Source organism: Triticum urartu, chromosome 3, assembly GCF_003073215.2.
Source record: "Triticum urartu cultivar G1812 chromosome 3, Tu2.1, whole genome shotgun sequence".
In the NCBI taxonomy this organism is placed as follows: domain Eukaryota; kingdom Viridiplantae; phylum Streptophyta; class Magnoliopsida; order Poales; family Poaceae; genus Triticum; species Triticum urartu.
Genome location: NC_053024.1, coordinates 692,713,015 through 692,733,305, shown reverse-complemented (window position 1 = coordinate 692,733,305; position 20,291 = coordinate 692,713,015). Strand labels below are relative to the sequence as shown.

Sequence of the window (20,291 nt, the reverse complement as noted above, 5' to 3'; positions counted from 1 at the left end):
TTTTTAATCTTGCTGTAAAAAACAGAAACTTTAGCGCTCACGAGAACGGCTGCCATTTTTATTTGGAAAGTTATATTTAGTTAATTAATTTTGAAGATGATTAATAGATAAATTCCTCACGTCCAGACATTTATTTTAGAATTTTTGGGGTTCCAGATCTTTCTTTAGCTACAGATTACTACAAACTGCTCTGTTTTTGACAGATTCTATTTTCCGTGTGTAATTTGCTTTAATTATGTTAGGCATTCAAGATTAATAATAAAATTTTCTTATGAGTGTGTTGAATACTATGAGAAGTTTGAAATTTGATAATTGTTTTGAGATATGGAGATGGTGATATTAGAGTCGTGCTAGTTGAGTAGTTGTGAATTTGAGAAATGCTTGTGTTGAAGTTTGTGATTCCCGTAGCATGCACGTATGGTGAACTGTTATGGATCATACGCACTCTCACCCTTCCACCATTGCTAGCCGCTCTAATACCGCGCACCTTTCGCCGGTATCATACACCCACCATATACCTTCCTCAAAACAGCCATCATACCTACCTATCATGGAATTTCCATAGCCATTCCGAGATATATTGCCCTGCAACTTACCACCGTTCCGTTTATTATGACACGCTCCATCATTGTCATATTGCTTCGCATGATCATGTAGTTGACATTGTATTTGTGGCAAAGCCCCCGTTCATAATTCTTTCATACATGTCACTCTTGATTCATTGCATATCCCGGTACACTGCCGGAGGCATTCACATAGAGTCATATTTTTTCTAAGTATTGAGTTCTAATTATTGAGTTGTAAGTAAATAAAAAAGTGTGATGATCATCATTTTTAGAGCATTGTCCCAAGTGAGGAGAGGATGATGGAGACTATGATTCCCCCACAAGTCAGGATGAGACTCCAGACTAAAAAAAGAAGCCATAAAAAAGAGAAAAGGCCCAAATAAAAAAATGAGAGAAAAAGAGAGAAGGGACAATGCTACTATCCTTTTACCACACTTGTGCTTCAAAGTAGCACCATGATATGTTATCACTTTCATATACTAGTGGGAATTTTTCATTATAGAACTTGGCTTGTATATTCCAATGATGGGCTTCCTCAAAATGCCCTAGGTCTTCGTGAGCAAGCAAGTTGGATGCACACCCACTTAGTTTCTTTTTGTTGAGCTTTCATATACTTATAGCTCTAGTGCATCTGTTGCATGGCAATCCCTACTCACTCACATTGATATCTATTAATGGGCATATCCATAGCCCATTGATACGCCTAGTTGATGTGAGACTATCTTCTCCTTTTTTTGATATGAATAATAATGATCTAATTTAGTTTTTGTAGTACATATATTTAATTGTACAAGTTTAACCTTTGAATATATGAACGTAGGAAATGTCGTCATCAGACGACAAAAGTCTCTCGGGGGAGTGCAGATGGTGCCATGACGATCGAGGTCTGTGCGACATGCCTCACCTAGACGATGATCGGCGCTTCAGCATTAAGCTCGAGGAGACCTTCAATGTTGAAACGGTACGCAACGACGACAAGTGTTTTTTCGTAATTAAGCATGACTGCAACTATTTCAACGTGTAATTCTCATATTTTACAATTCGAGTAACTTATCTCATGCCATGCAAGGCGCTATGTCTTGGAGAGAATGGGTTTTGAAGACCATGAAAGTTTTGAAACAAAGAAAATTCACCTAAGGACTCATCATGATGTGGATTTTGAAGTAAAGTTGTACAATTCTGAGAGCGTAACCTATTTTGGTTGCAAAAAATGGGAAGCACTTTGCAAGATGTATGGTTTTGATGAGGGTATGCTTGTCACCATGGATCTTGGTGATCCTGAAATCGAGCAAGACAATATGGACATTTGGGTCCTTGTTGATACGCCTCCAATTCTACCGCTATGTTAGTTTAGTTTCTCAAACATAGTTATTAGCTACTTTATATTGTTTATTTCAAAATAGTTGACAGCTTATTTCCATTGACATCTTATTTTCATTCTTCAAAGAATGTGTGGGAGATGGTAGACAAAACCCACTACACCGATGGCTCCGAATTAACTTACAAGGAGAAAAATCATCTGGTCGGAATTTGTATTGACATTGAGAATTACAATATCTACAATCAAACTCCTCAACATTATGGTCAATACGTGCCACTAGTGCATGTGTTCAACTACGCTAACTACCATGGAGATACCCTGGTAAGATTTTTTTACTATTATGACATCCGTGCATCTTTTGCATACTTCTAAAACTAGTACATCATTGCTAACTATGAAGTTATTACAATGTTTTTCAACAGATAATCCCAGAGAATTGTGTGCCTCATTTGATGTATCAGAAAGGTAGCCTTAATGTTTTGAACATACAACCAGGTCATCCTACGAATCTCAATTGTCCATACCAGATTTCGAAAAGGAATGGAGACATGCAAATCGATGGATGGAAAAAATGTATGGACAGTCGTAAGGAGGTTCTTGGAAGCAAAAGGAAGCGAAGCGCAAGAATTGGAGACAAGATGATCTCCATTCTCCATAATGGAGAGTCAGGGTCTATATTGTTTTATGCTATTTTACCTTAAAGAGGGTATTTAGGTCCTACCTAATACTGATGATCATGTGCTAAGAACGATTAAGTAGGGTTGGTTCGATGACTATGAGGATGATGATCATATGACTTGTTATTAATAACGAGTAGAAGTTGTATGATGATGATTAGTAGACTTGTTGTTATATATGATGATGCATGATGCGAGCATGAAGAGTTATTATATATCAGCGGGTGAAATGAACATGGACTGGATTGAAGTGAAGGCAACATGCATGTGGTGCATGTCGAAAGTAGTACAATCCGAACTTGATCAAGTTAGGATTAGTATTACTTTCGACATGCACCACATGTTGCCTCACTTCAATCTAAGTCGTGTTTAGGCATAGCAGTAGGAGTAGCACGAAGATAAGAGAGGACACATCCTATTAGCTGCCTATACTAACCTAAATTAACTCCCAAAACCCCTAAACAACCTCCTTTCAAAAAAACTAACCCCTGAAATGCTGACGCGTGGAAGCTTATTGGTCCCGGTTGGTGCTACCAACCGGGACCAAAGGCCCTCGTGCCTGGGCTCACCGGAGCGGCCACGTGGAGGCCCATCTATCCCGGTTGGTATATGAACCGGGACTAAAGGCCTAGGGCATTAGTAACGACCCTCTAGTCCCGGTTCCCCAACCGGGACAGATGGGCCTTATGAACCGGGACAAATGGCCATTTTTCTACTAGTGAGGTGATAACCCACAAGCATAGGGGATCAATTATAAATTTTTTGATAAATAAGAGTGTCGAAACCAACGAAGAGCTAAAGGTAGGATTTATATTCCCTTTAAATTCTATCGAGCACCGATACAACTCTACGCACACTTAACGTACGTTTTACCTAGAACAAGTATGAAACTATTTTGTAGGTGATAGGGATAGGCTTGCAAGAATAAAACTAGAAGTACTTAGCAGAAATAAAACTAGGAGTAATTTGCAAAATAATAAAGATAATTGTTTAGTAGAAAGCTTTTTGTAATACAAGAGAAGGATTTTGTCCCTAGACAATCGATAACTAGACTGGTAATCATTATTGCAATTTTATATAAGGGAGAGGCATGAGCTAACATACTTTTCGTACTTGGATCATATGCATTTATGACTGGAACTCTAGCAAGCATCTGGAACTACTAAAGATCATTATGGCAAAACCCAACCATAGCATTAAGTAACGAGTCCTCTTTACTCCCATACGCAACAACCCCCTTACCCGGATGTAAACTTACGTCACTCTAGCCACCCACTATAAACGAATTATAAACGTATTGCAACACCCTACAGCAGGGATCCCTCATGCTTGCGCGACACGAAGGGCACCGTAGGACAGCTCCAAAATAAAACATACAACTCAAACCAATCGCGATCATCAATCAGCACACAGGACAACACGAATCAACTCAAACATTGTAGGATGGCAACACATCATTGGATAATAATATGAAGTATTAAGCACCATGTTTAAGTAGAGAATTACAATGGGAATAGAGAGGTTACACCGCTGCATAGAGGGGGGAGTTGGTGATGACGGCGACAAAGTTGTTGGTGTAGATCGCTGTCACGATGGTTGCCCCAGCAGCGTTCCGGCGCCACCGGAAGAGAGGGGGAGATCCCCCCTCCTTCTTCCCCTTGCTTGGCCTCCCCCTTAGATGGGAGGACGGTTTCACCCCTGGTCCATGGCCTCCATGGATCCTAGAGGGCAGGAGCCCTCCCAGATTGGATCTCTCTATCTCTGTTTCTCTTCTGTTACGCGCTTCTATTTTCTGGCTGAAAATCATTCCTTACATTTCTGGAGATCCGTAACTCCGATTGAGCTAAAATTTTAACACGATTTTTTCGTGATATTATATTTATTGTGGCGAAAGAAGGGGGTCGACCGACTTACGAGGGGCTCATGAGGCACCACGGCGCGCCCTGGTGCCTTGTGGGCCCCACGAGCACAGTCTTGCGTTGATTCTTCTTCACAAAAATCATATATATATTCAAAAATAAATCTCCGAAAAAATTATCATGTTTGGACTTCATTTGATATGGATATTCTGTGAAAAAAAATGTGACAAACAGGAACTAACGCTAGGCACTGGATCAATATGTTAGTCCCACAAATAATATAAAATATTGCGAAGATTATATGGAAGTTGTAAAATATTGGTGTGAAACAATCAAAAATATAGATATGACGGAGATGTATCAGCATCCCCAAGCTTAATTCCTACTCGTCCTCGAGTAGGCTAATGATAAAAAAATATAATTTTTGGTGCGGAATGCTACCTAGCATAATCTTGATCATATAATCTAATCATGGCATGAATATTAAGACACGAGCGATTCAAAACAATAGTCTATAATTTGGTATAAAGACATCAATACTCGGGCATACCAACAAACAATCATGCATTTCAGAATAAAAATGTTAAAGAGCACTATCCCTACAAAATCATATAGCCTTGTCATGCTCTATCTTCTTAACACAAAGTATAGATCATGCACTACCTCGGTGTCAGCCAAGCAATTGGTTCATACTTTTTAACACGGTTCAGCTTTTTCAACCCCCACGCAATACATGAACACTATGGGTGGAATAGAATGCGGTGGTAGGGATTAATAAGGAGAGGGCAAAAAGGAAGATAGTCTCACATCGATGCGGCTAATCAACCGGCTATTAAGATGCATATCAATTGATGTCAATGTGAGGAGTAGGGATTGCCATGCAACAGATGCACTAAGAGTTATAAGTGTATGAAAGCTCAAATTGAAAATTAAGTGGGTGTCCATCCAACTTGCTGGATCATGAAGACCTCGGGCATTTGAGGAAGCCCATCATCAAAATATACAAGCGAAGTTCTATAATGAAAAATTCCCACTAGTATATGAAAGTGACAACATAGGAGACTCTGTGTATGAAAAACATGGTGCTACTCTGAAGCACAAGTATGGTAAGGAATAGTAAGAGCATCTCCAGCCGCGCCCCCAGGAAGGCCTCCCCAGGTGATTTTTTCGCGCCGGCGTCGAAAAAACGGCCCAGTCGCGCCCCCAGGAGCTCGATTTTCGCCGGCCTGTGCCGAAAACAGCACCGGCGGACCCAGGCCTAACCCGGCACGCTGTGGGGCGCCCGGGGGCGCCAGGGCGAGCTGTTTTGGCGTGAAAAAGCCGCGGGCCAGCCGCGTCAGCGACACGACGCCTCGTCTTCCCCCAACGGCCTCGTTTCCCGCGGGAAATCAATGACAAGGCTGCCACCGGTCAGCCTTGCCATTGATTCCTCACGGGCGGCGTGTCACGGGACGGTGCTCCGACGCCTCCCCCCTCCCTCGCACGCGTACACACGGGCGCGGCGCGGCTATATAGCCGGTGGCCTCACTCGCCTGTGCCCACACCAGCCCCGCCCCTCGCCGCCGCCTAGCCCCTCCCTCTACCTCTCCCGAGCGTCACCGCCCAGCCCCTCCCTCTCCCTCTCTACCTCTCCCGAGCCCGTCGCCATGGCAGAGTGTTTCCCCGAAGACGAGGCGGCGGCCAACGGCTTCGGCCGCCGTTCGCTCCGTGAACAGGAGTCCTGGCTCCTGTTCCAGGTGACCATCCCGGCGCCGCCGGACATGCGCGCTGGGCCGACGGGGTGGAGACTCAGCGACGGGGGAGTGCCCATTCCCCCGTTGCCCGACGCCGTGGCGAAGCCCAAATACTTCGCCGAGGAGGTCGAGGTCGTGCGCGCCTCCCTCACTGACGCTTAGCTCTCCCTCCCCCAGTACGCCGCTGACAACCACGCGGGCAGCGTACTTTGAGAGCCGCCAGCAGCAGCGCTTGGCGTCCACCAACGGCGCGCCAGTGGTCGGCGGCCTGAAGAACAGCGAGGGGCACCCTGTGGTGGGGCGTCCCCGGCCGCACACTCGAGGGCGTGCTGACGTACCTCGAGGGTGGCAACGACCCGCCGTTGGCGTACCCGGCGAGGGTGGCCGCCCCGGCGCAGCACCGACGCGTCGAGCCATGGGCGCCAAGGAGGTTCGGGTCCTCCTCCTCTTCTTCCTCCTTGTGATCTTCATCGCACTCCTCCGGTACTCCGGCCCTGCTCGGCTTCAAGGCCGAGCCCGCGGCGGAGATGCCGCTCGGCCGGCGCACTCGCAGCGCCGACATCGTCATCAACGAGGGCGGCCGGCGCGCCTCCTCGTCGGCTCCTCCTCCGCGCTTCGTCAAGCCAAAGACGAAGCCGGGGCTCGCGCTGGTGAAGACGGAGCCGGGGCTCGCGCCGGTGAAGAAGGTGCCGGCCACGCCGGTGAAGACGATGGCACTCGACAACGACGACGTGGCCCTGGAATGGGCGCGCAGGGACTCCATAGCGATGGAGAAGGAGCGCCTGGAGAAGGCGAAGGAGCGCCAGTGTGCCGCCCTGCGCCACTTCGCGGAGCGCCGACGCGGCCGCGACGAAGGCGGAGTCGTCGTCATCTACGACAGCGACGACGACGACACGCCGCCACCAGTCCGCCAAGGCGACACCGGGGAGGGGTCCAGCAGGGGCGCCTGCGTCAAGGAGAAGGCCGACGACGACGGTAGCGGCGACGGCGGTGACTTCAGCCAGTTTTTTTTAGATTAGTTTATATATGTGCTATGTAATGAAAATCCGCGAACTTCGCCGAACTGTGCCGAAATTTATCATGTTCGGCCGAAATTTATCGTGTTTATAGCCGAACTTCGCCGAACTGTTCTATACTTCTTTTATTTTAAAACGCGTCGGGGGGTGGCCCTGGGATGGCGGCTGGGGACCAACTCGCCCCCAGGTCCAATTTTTGCGCCGGCTCACCCCCAGGCGGCGAATTTAGGCGCCCCCTGGGGGGCCAACGGCTGGAGATGCTCTAACGTTGCCCCTTTCTCTTTTTCTTTCACGCTGCAACCTTGACAAAGAATAAATAAAATAAAAAGAAGTATGTAGGCGCATATGTCCGCTTGTCGTAGTGGTTGGTGTGTTACCCTCTCAACCTGGAGATCCCGAGTTGGACGTGACTTCCTATTTGGCGTGTGCGGCGCTGGCGAACATGCCAACGCGCACCCGCCTCCTCCAGCCTGCCTCCATAGGGCCAGCCCATGAGCTCGGCTGGACGCCCCAATTTTTATTTTGTTTTTAGCCTTTTGCTTTATTTTTCTGTTTTTAATCTTTTTCTACTTTAAAACAATTGCGAATTTAAAAAATCAATTTTAAAATAAAGAATTTGTGAAAATGTTCTAGAAATGATAAGATGTTCGTGGTTTAAGAAATGTTCATGATTTTAGAAAAACAATGCTCGCATATTGAAAAGATTTTGGCGAATTAAAAAAATATTCATGAATTTTACAAAAGCATTCATTTATTCAAGAAATGTTCGCCGAATGAAAAAATGTTGATGATTTCAAAAACCTGTGCGTTAATGAAAAAATACAAAGAATGTTTTTTTAACTTTATGAACAAATTTTGAAGTCAAGAACAGTTTTCAAATTTGTTGATTTTTCTTGAATATGATGAACATTCTTCTAAAATTCAAGGTGATTTTTGGATATAATGAACATTTCTTGAGTTTGATGAAAAAAAGTCAATTTCATGAATGTACTTGAATTTAATAACTTTTTCGAATTTGATGAACAATTTTTAATATGTTAACATATTTTAAAAGTTTCATGAACATTTTTTATAAAATATGAATAACTATTTAATTCATTGCACAAAAATTGAGATTTACAAAATGTTTACCGATTTGAAAAAAAATGTTCCCAGATTTCAGGATTATGCTCACGAATTTTCATAAACCAAAAAGAAAAAAAGAAAGACAAAGAAAACAAAAAAATATAAAAAGGAAAATTAAAATGAATAACTAAAAATAGAAGTGAACGGAAAAAAATAAAAAATATGAAAAATAAAATAAAAAGGGGTTTGGGAAGGTTCTTGAACGTTCCCAAAACCGGAAAGGTGTATGGGCCGACCCTCTTTGTTCACACGGGGGAGCAGGGGGTGCACGCGCTCCGGCTAGCGCACAACCTTTTTGCATCAGTTTGAACAGAAGAAAATAAAAGGGAAAACTGGCCTGCCCACCGCGGGGGGGGGGGGGGGGGGGGGGGGGGGGGGGGGGGGGGGGGGGGGGGGGGGAGGAGGGGGGGCGTGGCGTTGGGTGTGTGCGCCCGTTTGTGAAAAGTAAATAAACGGGCGCATAAGGCGCCGTTTAGGATTTGCCTAGGATTTCAGCCGGGGGGCGCTATTTCTCGCGTTCAGTGAGTCAATCGTTCCGACTCGCTGAAGCCAGTGAGCATATGGGCCAGCCCACGTGAGCGGGTAAGCACCTGCCCTTTCCTGTTTCGTTTTTTCACGTTAATAATTTTTTGCTTTCTTTTTACTTTTGTTTATACTTTAAAATATTATATATATATATATATACATATATAAAAAAATCTGTCAAAAACACATTTTAAAAATGTAGAATAAGTACTAAAAATGCTGAATGGGTATTTGAAAAATGTTGAACAAGTATTTGAAAAATGTTGACCAAGTATTTGAAAAATGTTGACCAAGTATTTGAAAATATGTTGAACAAAGTATTGAAAACAATGTTGATCATGTATATAAAAAAAGTTGAACAATTATTTGAAAATTTTGCAACAAGTATTTGAAAAGATGTTGAACAAATTCTTTGAAAAAAATGTTAAACATGTATTTAAAAATGTTGAACATGTATTTAAAAATGTTGAATAAGTGTTTGAAAAATGTTGAAAAGGTATTTCAAAAGTGTTGAACAAGTATTTGACAAAATGTTGATCATGTATATAAGAATATGGAATGAAAAACAAAAAGGAAACAAATAAAAAATGAAAAATGAAAATTTAAAAAGTAAAAGAAAAATGGAGATGAAAAAAAACCCGAAAAATGGAAAAAGGAGAAGAAAAAAAGAAAAGAAATAGAAGAAAACGAATAAAAACTGGAAAAACGGAAGAGAAGTAGTGGAAACCTCGACTGGACTAGACGTTAGCTACTTGGCTTTACTAAACTGTCATGAATCAAAGTCGAAGCATACTGGTTAGCTGCGCTGCCTTTAAACAGGCGATGCTTCAGCGAGGGGAACTTCTCATATCGCTTAATGCGATAAATAGATGCCGCGATTTCAGCCGGCCATTAGCAAACACACACAACTGTACGTGTTCAAATGGGCCAAGCCCAGAACATTAACCCATAGGCCACATCATCATCTATGATGACTGTTGCTGTTTGCCCTAGAACTCCATCATCCTCTTCCCTTTTATTTTGGGTCTTTTTTATGGCAACCAGGTTTGCTTCATAGTGAAGCTCGGTCGTTGTGCTAGTTTAGTTAAGTGGTTTGCTTTTGCATGCCCTATACTGTTTAGCTAGCACCTGACACATGTGTACATTATTGCATTGCATGCAGCAATGGTTATGGTCAGACTCACATGCACCCATGGATAGAGATATACAATCTCTTCCATGCACAAGCACAAGACAGATAATAGACTTTTCCAAAAGAGAAAAGGACAGGTAGTAGATGATAATCATTATACTTGTGTGCATAAGACAAACAATAGACAATATGGAAAAATAAGTAGCAGCATTAGAAGCATATAATTATTCAGAATTGCATAGCTCGGGCAGAAAACCGCGAATAAATTTTATATTTCTGTGCAGCAACACGGCGGAAGAGCGCTCCCTTACATAGGTATGCAGCAACAGATTGGAAAATCGTGACCCGCACACGCGTTATAGTAGAAAACCATGCCACTACCCTCGCAGATAGCTTTGCATCCAGCGTCAGAGATACATGCATCCAGCGTCTCACACACCACCTTTTTAGTAGATTCTGCAAAATACAACATATGCACATTTATCAAACAATATGTGCTTTATATAGGTTAATTGAGTTTTGCTTCTGTACACCACCCAAAAAAAGGTTACAAAGGTGGAGATTAAGAGTTACCCGTTCGATAAAAAAAAGTCTAGTATGGTCTTTTATATCCAAATCAATTGTTTCAATGTATGATCTGCAGGCTGGTGCGGCAATAGCCAATAGACATGGGTAGCTCGCCTACCGCCGAGGGCGGACATGTTGCGAGCCCATAGTGGCATAATGATTTCATGTACTATCGACTGCCGTTAGTGATCTGATTTAATACGAAAACTTCGATCTTTATAGTCTCCTAACTATACTAATCTGAGTTATATAAAACTCTTCTATTAAAAAATTCATGCTCAAGATCTGTTCTACCTATCGTACTAGCACTAAATAAAGTACAACACATACCATCAAACATGTTCAACATTCAAGGCTATCTATAATCAAGAAGACTCAAATATTTATATGTGTAATCACCGTGGGCCTGATATATGTCCTTGTGGGAAGTATTGCTAAGTCATGGAGCGGCACGTGTCATAGAGAAGGTTAGCCATCATTGGTTCTAGTTTCTTTACTGCAGAGCAGGTGCCACTGTTGGTTGTAGCCTCTTGATTGAGCCGTCGGGAAGATAGTGGTATGAATTTGTTAATCATTTAAGCATTTTTAACACCCGTGTAAACTTTTCAAAAGGGGTGTACGAAAGCATTAACAAGTTTAAGAATTTGGAAAATGCATATCAAAGTAAGGAGATGTCTTACATACCAGTGCCAGCATGGCAACATGGCAAGGTAAAGCTTATAGTAGCAAACACCACCAAAGTAGCAAACACCACCAAAGCAACAACCATCAAGCACACGATCGTCGATCGTGTTGTAGTGCTCCCGATGAGTGCCATGAAACAAAGATGTTACTTCTATTATATTCGTCCCTCCTTATGTTCGTCTGTATTTGGTGCTACCAATAAACTCCTTCGTTTGTTGCTATTTATATTAGAGAGGCCCAATAGCATCTTATGCAATGACCTCGCATCCAAGTATTTCTCCTGAATAATTATTGCCATGTCTTGCTGCTTCTACATAAATGACATATACTATTTTATATAAATGGTATGCATTTCATGTTATTTATATGTAGTACTAGTTTCTATATAGAGTCATAGTCAAATATTAGGCATTGGTCTTCCATTTATTTTTCATGCAATGGTATTAGTATTACAATATTATAGAAAATTGCATATGTCTTGTTGGGGCAAATAAATGCCGCTTATCTTAGGTAATCATCTTGCATCCATGTATTTGTCTTAAATTATCGTTGCCACATCTTGCTGGTTCTACATAAATATCTTACATTCTTTTATATAAATGTTTCGATTTCATATTTATTTAAATGTAGTGCAAATTTCATAGTCTTAATCAAATATTAGCCAATGATCCTGCATTTATTTCTCTTAGTCAATGGTATTAATATCATAGTAGTATCACAAATAGCGTATCTGTTTTTTGTCAAATAAATTTTGCACACCTACTTTTACTAGTAATTATATAGTAAATTAGGCAAGATATTAATTGTATTGCATATTACTAGGCAAGATATTATTAGGTAGGATATAATTAAACCCTCCGTTCCTAAATATAAGTCTTTTTAGATATTTTAATATAGACTACATACGGATATATATAGACGTAATTTAGAATGTAGATTCACTCATTTTACTCCACTGCGGACTACATACGGAGGTATATAGACATTTTTTAGAGTGTAAATCCACTTATTTTACTCCGTATATAGTCCGTAGTGGAATATCCAAAAATACTTATATTTAGGAACGGAGGTAGTACTTGGTTAATGTCGACATTGATATTAGGCATGATTTTGATTAGTGGAGGGTGCTAGAAATGTTTAATGCTAGACACCCGAGCGATGTAGATCGTAGTAATACTCCCTCCGTTTCTTTTTAGTCTGCATATAAGATTTGGTCAAAGTCAAACTTTATCAACTTTGACTAAGTTTATAGAAAAAAATATCAAGATTCACAATATGAAATCATCATTATTAGATGCATCATGAAATTAATTTTCATACCATATAGCTTTAGTGTTGTAGTTGTTGATATTTTTTCCAATAAAGTTGGTCAAACTTTACAAAGTTTGACTTTGACCAAATCTAATATGCAGACTAAAAGGAAACGGAGGGAGTATGTAGTTGAATTGGTGAGATTTATTGGATCTCCATAACTCGTTCTTTTTATATTGATCTCTCTCTCTCCCCCCCCCCCCTGTGTGTCTGTTATTCTCTGTTTTTGATTATTTTATTGTTGCCACTGGTAGCATAGAAAACAAATCTGAGACATTGGTTAAATTTTGCATTTATCAAAGAGGCAAACAAATCTTAGATACTTATCATGCATCGATATCTCTTCTAAATAAATGTTGGCATGTATAACTCTTTTCTATATTTTCTTTATCTCATATTTCGGAAAGCTATACCATAGAATCTGTATCTGGAATCTTTTCCATTAGTAGGATTTTTATGGCATACCTCTCATATATTGTTGATCCTACTGGTAGTCAAAAGTAAATATCAAAATACATATTAGGCCATATAAACCTGAACAAAGGGCGTAGTATGGCATGTCGTTGTAAATATCAAGGACCACAAAGTTAAATGTGTTTATCGAACATTTATATTCTCTTACACTTTAAGATAGCATAATGATATTGTAAGATTTTAAATCTTGTTTGTTCAGATAAATAAATGTCATGTATCATATCTTATATTTAGTGATTGGAGGCATCATACAAGTCACCACATTGATGCTAGAAGTTAAGAATTATTGTACGCATGATTATATCAGTCATCGTTGGATGTTTCCTGCAGAGAACCATTGGTGTTTCCTTGATTGGTGGTGGCGACCTGCACGAGGACTAACGAGCTGACAGAAACCTCATTTTATGACAAGTGGGTTAAGGGCATTTTAGGCAAATCGTGTACTCAACGGGGTGTTGTAATGTTTCTAAGAATCTCTCCCTCTCCCTCTCCCTCTCCCTCTCTCTCTCCACAACCAAAGTAGGGTGTTACACTTCGCTGGTGGTCCGAACCTTGGTAAATTGCGTTGTTGTGGTCCTTGGAGTGACTAGAGTGTTTTAACCCCTGGCCGAACAATCTAGGAGCTCTTTTGAGTTCCGATCTCGACGATCACCCGTTGACAGCATGCTAGCATTAGCAGGATTGTGATTTTGTGTTCGAGTATACATGCAAAGCCTAGCCTGACATCATGTATAAATTAGAAGCGTCACCTGACGTCCAGTTAGATATTATCCCAGAAAAAAGTTGGACAATATCCTGACATCATGTATAAACTAGAAGCATCAATAAGACATTTGTCAGGTAAGCATATAGCATTTAAAGTAGTACTGTACGATATAAAAGCCAATGAAAAACTGATCATTGCTTAGAGTGGAAATACATGCGACTGGCATAAAATAGCTATGTGTTCAGTACAGCAAAGAATACCATCTCATCTTGAAAAGATAAGAAGAGAGATAAGAAATAACATGACTCCAAAATATTCTCAAGTTGAAGAGACTTTAAGTGGTTGTTAGATACACTGCTTCAGGTATCCTCCATTATCCCAGTGGCAGCACATTTCCTTCCAGACCTTTAGCAACATACGTGAAACTGAACATCATAAGTCCAAAATCAAAAGCAAACAATATAGACACCAAATATCAGTTTCAAAGTGGTGCTGAGATTAAATAATCCATAAGAACCCTATCGATAATGCTAAACCAGCTAAATATCCTCAAGGTCTTGCTCTGATGATGTGGGACGACCTTCATACCCCAATTTTGCTCCTAAGCTTCCCGTGATAACCCTGAATTTCAGCCTTATCTCCTTCATCATGTCTTGAAGGTGATTATTCTCTGGATCAGACAAAGGATAGTTGCTTAGAAGTGTAGCTAGTTGCTCCATGTATTTCCTGACCCGAGCTGAGAATGCATCTTGATCAAGGCGAATTATTGAGATCCACACATCCAAGCAGCCCTGATAGAATCCTAGCTCTTCACCTACTTGGAAACCCATCTTTAACCCGACCTGCCTTCCTTCTTCCTTTCCGGATACCAAGCCATCATCATAACCATCTCTATAACCGTCTTGATAATGTGTCTCGTTTAAGGCTATCATTGGTTCAAGAAAATCCATGGTAACCAAGATCTAATAACGTCCAGCAATTATTCAGTTTGCAGGAGTAAGTAATTCCAAGAAATCTGCTCCATCAACAAAATAAAGGAAGTAACTATATGATACAAATTCAATGAAAATAAAACAAGCTAATGACGGAAAGGAAAGTATAGCTCAAAGGAAACAATAAATTAAGCTTTCTCCTAAAATAATGTAAATGGTGTTGCCCATCGAATATGAAGAAAATACAAATGATTGATTAAAACTAGAATTTATATATCATTGAGAACATTACATATGAAAAGTGAAAGTGGTCCTAAATTCCACCACCATTCTTCCTTTGCCCCGGCAGGCAAAAGTAGGGATGTTATTTTTCCTCTCTTCAACCCTTTGCTAGTCAAAGGGACGTTATGAAATAGTATGACTCAACGCAAAGAGATACTATATAAAGTTTTGTTCTAATAACTACGGCTCTATATTCTGCAGGGCACATGGTAGTCTATATTCTGCCATGAATAAAAAATATGAAGCGGATGTATTCTGCAATGCTCAAGGTCCATACAATACACATAACTTGAAATAGCACACTCAAATATATGCTCATTGTCCATGCGCAACAAAAAGCATGCCCACTGTCCATTAGACAACCAAATATATGTTGTTATATGCACAACAATCAAATACATTCTCACTGTCCATGCAATGAAACCATAGAAGAACATGGCAAAAATCGGTTGCTATGCGCAGCGGGGCTATACCTCCGATTTTTGAGTGGGGAAGAGACGGCCTTGCTGCTTCTATTCGCCGGCTCCGCAGCGTTGCCCAGAGCGTTGGAAGAAGAGTGGAGGAAAGAGGGAGGGAGGAGGGGGTGCCGCCGCCTTTGTTCAACCGCTCCGATCGGGAATCGCAGACGCAGACGCCGCCGCTGCCCATTTTTCGTGCGAGAGGTAGGTTTTCTTTTCGCGTGAGGAGATAAATTTCGGTGGTGTTTGGTTGGTGGCTGTCCACACGAGGGGGCAAACCTGACCAAACGGGCCGGTTTTGTCGGGCCGGCACGATAGCCCGCGTGCGGCCCATCATGGACCGGCACGGCACGTGGCTTAGTGGGCCGTGCCTGGGCTGCCATGCCCGGCACGCGTGCTTGCCCGGCACGGCACGGCCAACCTTTTTTTAACAAAACCACGTATACGTACCAGAGACAGAGAGCCAGGGAACAGAAGACGAACCTACGTGCCGACTAGGTATTCAAGTACACTAAACATTTCGTATGAGTTTTCCTCTCGTCTTTGGTGGCTGGACCCTAGGTCATCTTCCAACGCCATCTTTCGGCGGCTCCCCACCGTCGATGACCTCGGTCGTCGATGGTGAGGGGGGTCGCCGGATCCATTCGTGTGGATTATTTTTACTCTTTTGTAGTCTAAGTTTTTAGGTTGTTCACTGTCTTTGCTCTTCGGCGGCGACGATGATGACGCTAAATAAAGATTTTTTGGATCCTTCCCTGACGAGTTCATCGGTCCTATGGTTAGAAATGGATTTAGAAACCAGTCTGTTCAAATAAGGATGGTGTGGCGGCAGTGGCATCCTTTTGGTGGACATGTGTCCTCAAACTGTTGCGACGGAGTTTGCTCCAGCGTCGGCGCGAAGTTTGGGACGTAGTCCAGGAGCGAATGCAGATTGTGGTCTGCATCGACGACATCTGGAAAACGGGACATGTGTTGGGCTCGTGGTTCGTGGCTGGCAGGTATGCTTTTCTCCTTCGGCCTCTTAGTCGTGGTGGGATGCCAGATCTACCGTTCGATGACATGTCCGGAGTGTTGCCTTGGTATGATTCACTTTTAGTGAGCCACCTTGGAGGTTCGCAAAGCTGCATATTAGCAATGGAGTCGTGTCAAGCTCGGATGAGGAGGTGATTTGTCATTCTTTTTTTCGGTGGCTGCTATGATGATTTCGGAGGACAGGTGACGTGCGTTGGTGTCAAGCTCAGAGATGTTCTATTATTTTTTCAGTTTTATCATGTCGATCTTTACGTGACTTTTACCTTGTTCTTTATGATATGAAGGAGACACGTATATCATGAAAAAAACAGAAGACGTGTGTGCCTGCGATCCCTTATCCCTGCAATCGGTGTGACTCGCACCGACGCACTGCAGCGCTGCGCATGGTCACGGGCGGTGTTCAGTGATCGATTTTTTTATTCCAGCCAACGAGGTAGCGAACCAGAGCTAGGGAACGATCGATGCCTTAATGTGCCTAGCTGTGCCGGCGTGCTAAACGGGCCGCCTAGCCATCCCGTGTAGCGAGGGGGCCGTGCCTGGGCCAGAGAGGCCAACACATGTGAAGAACCTCGGGGCTTTTTCTCGGTCGGCTCTGCATACCGTATGTTGGTCAGGACGAAAATGAATAGGGGGAGCTGGTTGGAAGGCCGGGAGGGGTCCTCAAGCAACCAGGAGAGCAAGGAGTGGAAGTCAATTTGAAAAGTTCAAGTTCCATCTAAACTGAGGGTTTTCATGTGAAGATTGTCAAGGCACTCAATCCCATCTAGGAAAGTTCTGCACCACCGAAACATGGCCACAACTCCAGCTTGTCCCTTATGTGGGGCTCGCGATAGTTGGAGACACGCCTTGTTAAACTGTCCTGCATCCGGCAACACATGGGCTTTGAGTGCGAAAGAGATTATTATCCAGCAAAGCATACATCAGGAGGAGGATGCTAAGGAATGGATTTTCGCCATGCAAACTGTGCTCTCCATTGAAGATTTTGTCAGGTTTGTTGTTACTCTCTGGGCGATCTGGGATGCGCATTGGAAAGCCATACATGAAGGTATTGTCAGGAGCCTGCAGGTCATTCATGGCTTTATTGCTTCTTACTTGTCGGAGATACAAACACTAGTCCTGAACAGAGTGAACCATGGGAGTGCAGCGGCAAGGCCAAATGGCTGGTTGCCACCGCCTGAACATCATGTAAAAAAATGTTGATGCAGGGACGTGGTTTTTTCTAACTGTATGCGCGCACAACCTGTATCCTCGCCGCTCATCCAGCATGCAGTCCCATCAGGTTGGCCCACCAATTGTCAGGCATGCATGGTATTCCATCCTCACGTGATATTCTCGTGCCTGTATATCAGGCCGTATTCAAATAGATGCGGGACCAGCACTACAGATTCCTGACAAATGTACCATCGACTGTACTAGAACCTTATTTGGATTCAAATTCCGAATGTGGATTTATAATAATAGGCAAGTGATGAATAAAAATATAGTTTAAGAATTTATAATAATGGTATAAACAAGAACCACTGCTCCTTGGGATTCAAAAATGTCCTAATTTTCATATTAGTTTGTTTCAGGAGAAAGAAATTGTATAAACAAGAACCAAACTTTGTAACTTAGCCATGGAAACTCTACTATAGCTCAGAACTTTTGAAGAACCTTAGTAGCACTTCTTTTGAACTTTATTATCAAAAGTTGAAGAACTTATAATAAGGAAAACTTTGAACAAGTTCTTCAGGTTTTGATGATAGAGTTCAAAAAAAGTATTAATAAAGTTTATGTCCATTTTTGTTTCCAGACACCACATTAACAAAAAAAAGAACCCATGTTACATACAAAAATAAAGTTCGTTAGCAATTTATTCAGAGTGTCTACTCTGTAAAACAAAGTTCTGTTAAAACATACAAGTCCTTCGTCAAAATTCTGCAAAGTACGAGTGGGACATCCGAAAAGTTCTTGTACAATTCTGCCTACAAAATTACAATCTATGCAGGAACCAGGACAACTTGCTGGTCATGAAGACATGAACTAAAGTAAGTCAGGAGCCTGGCATGTTAACTCGTGTGGCAGACGTCGTCCAGCCTCCATTTCATCATCATCCTTGAAAGTAGGCAAGTTTAGAAAGATCAAATCAGAAGCAAGAAACAGAATAAATGGAAGAATAGTTGAATAGCACCCGCATCATACAAATTCATCACGCACTGGAGAACACAAGACCAAGAGCAAAAGTGATAGATCCATGTGCTACTAGATCCATGACGTAGCAACAATTTTGCACACCTGCAATCAAAATCCATATCAATCTGTAACACAAATCATGGGCAAGCAGGAAGAAGCGATCCCAATCCTTATTACCTAGTAATACAACTCCTAGATTTGGCAAGCGGGTAATGGGGGATTACCTGTGAGTAGTGGTCGGTGCTGATGCTGAGCTAGCCGGTGAGACGAAGTGGCGTCCGTGGTCCTCGGCAGCCGGAGGAGGCAGAACACAGCTCGTTCGTCGCGGTATCTGGTGCTAGGAGCCGTCAACGCATCGAATGCTTGGTGAGGGCGGACTACCAGATCTGCACCGCACTGGGTGACGGCGAGTGATCCGGGGACTCCTCGCCGCACGCCGTGGTGGGGAGGAGGCTGATCTGGTCGGAGACCTTCAGATTGGGACGGTGGCCGGTTGTGGAAGAGGAGATGGAAGGGGCGGCTGGATCTGAGATGACGGAGAGAAAGGAGGAGTTTGGCTGGCTATTGAGGGAACGTGTGAGCGGGGTGTCATAGGCATGGTGCAGATACGATTTGATTGTATTCCGGCCGTATGCCCCGAGGAAAATGGGAAGAGGGGTAATTGCGTGGGACCAGATGGTCCACGGTTGCTCGCATCCACATGTCCCAGCAACGGCGCCGATTCGCGTTGTGCGTGCAAACAGTTAGGATTAGCCATATTCGGTTGATGCAGCCGTGGGCAGAAGAGGTGAGTATGGTGCAGTGGGTGCTCTATGTAGAGATGGTACGGGTAAATTCCTGGGAGCTTCAGCTTTTGTTTACACCTCCATTGGTGATCCAGCAATATTGGAATCCTTAGGAATACGAGAAGGTATAGTGCTAGCCAAGGACCTGAACGAGCATCGGGTGCATATTGTTTCTGATCGTAAAGGGGTTGTCGAAGAAGTTCATAAAGGAGGCGCTGCTGCATATGGAGCAATTTTCCAAGAGATCAAACTTTATCTATCTTCCTTTGTTTCTTGTAATTTAGTTCATGAGTTTAGAAGGTCAAATTTTGAGTCTCACAATCTAGCGAAGCATGCTTTGAGTATAGGGGCGGGCTGCCATGTTTGGTTAGGCCAGCCCGACGGGATTTCCTTCGTCCCTGTAAATGTGGTGACGGTTTGAAATAAAAGCTTCGTGGGATTGTCTCAAAAAAAACTTAACGTGTCTGGATGGTTGTACCGTTCTTGGCCCGTTTAACTCAGGAGAGGGATAGCCAACTCGTGTTTTTTTTCTTTTAGTCAAAGACTAGTACATATATTCCCATGAGGCCCTGCCACCGCTTTGCCGCTGTAGGTCTGGCGTTATGCCGTTCTTGTTTGAGTTTGCACGTGGTTGATTGTGTCCTTGTTGCTTGTTTGTCTTGTTTGGGTAGATCCGGAAGGCGAGTTCGCTAACGAGGAGCCCGTTGAGTTTGCTTTCGAGGATCCAGTCAACTCTGACAACTTTGCAGGCAAGATGATCATACCCTCGAAATCACTACTATCTTTGCTTTGCTAGATGCTCGCTCTTTCGCTATGCCATGCTACGATGCCTACCACTTGCTTTCAAGCCTCCCAAATTGCCATGTCAAACCTCTAACCCTCCATGTCCTAGCAAACCGTTGATTGGCTATGTTACCGCTTTGCTCAGCCCCTC

At 42.9% G+C, this 20,291-nt stretch overlaps 1 protein-coding gene and 1 long non-coding RNA gene across 2 annotated transcripts; both read right to left on the bottom strand.

Annotated features, from left to right (window-relative positions):
- Window positions 1-13,779: 13,779 nt before the first annotated feature.
- LOC125549225 (protein LTO1 homolog) lies at window positions 13,780-14,847 on the bottom strand. Its single transcript, XM_048712688.1, has one exon. The coding sequence runs from the start codon at window positions 14,644-14,646 to the stop codon at window positions 14,236-14,238; it is 411 nt and encodes a 136-aa protein (XP_048568645.1). The 5' UTR covers window positions 14,647-14,847; the 3' UTR covers window positions 13,780-14,235.
- A 3,380-nt stretch (window positions 14,848-18,227) lies between these two features.
- On the bottom strand, window positions 18,228-19,174 carry LOC125549224. The gene is made up of 3 exons (XR_007301281.1): window positions 18,797-19,174; window positions 18,582-18,674; window positions 18,228-18,494 (listed from the first exon to the last, which is right to left on the bottom strand). It is a non-coding gene; the product is annotated as an uncharacterized LOC125549224 (long non-coding RNA).
- Between the last annotated feature and the right edge of the window lie 1,117 nt (window positions 19,175-20,291).

What these genes read in the sequence shown, in the direction of transcription:
- LOC125549225 (XM_048712688.1), bottom strand. Translation starts at nt 14,646, where the DNA reads ATGGATTTTCTTGAACCAATGATAGCCTTAAACGAGACACATTATCAA.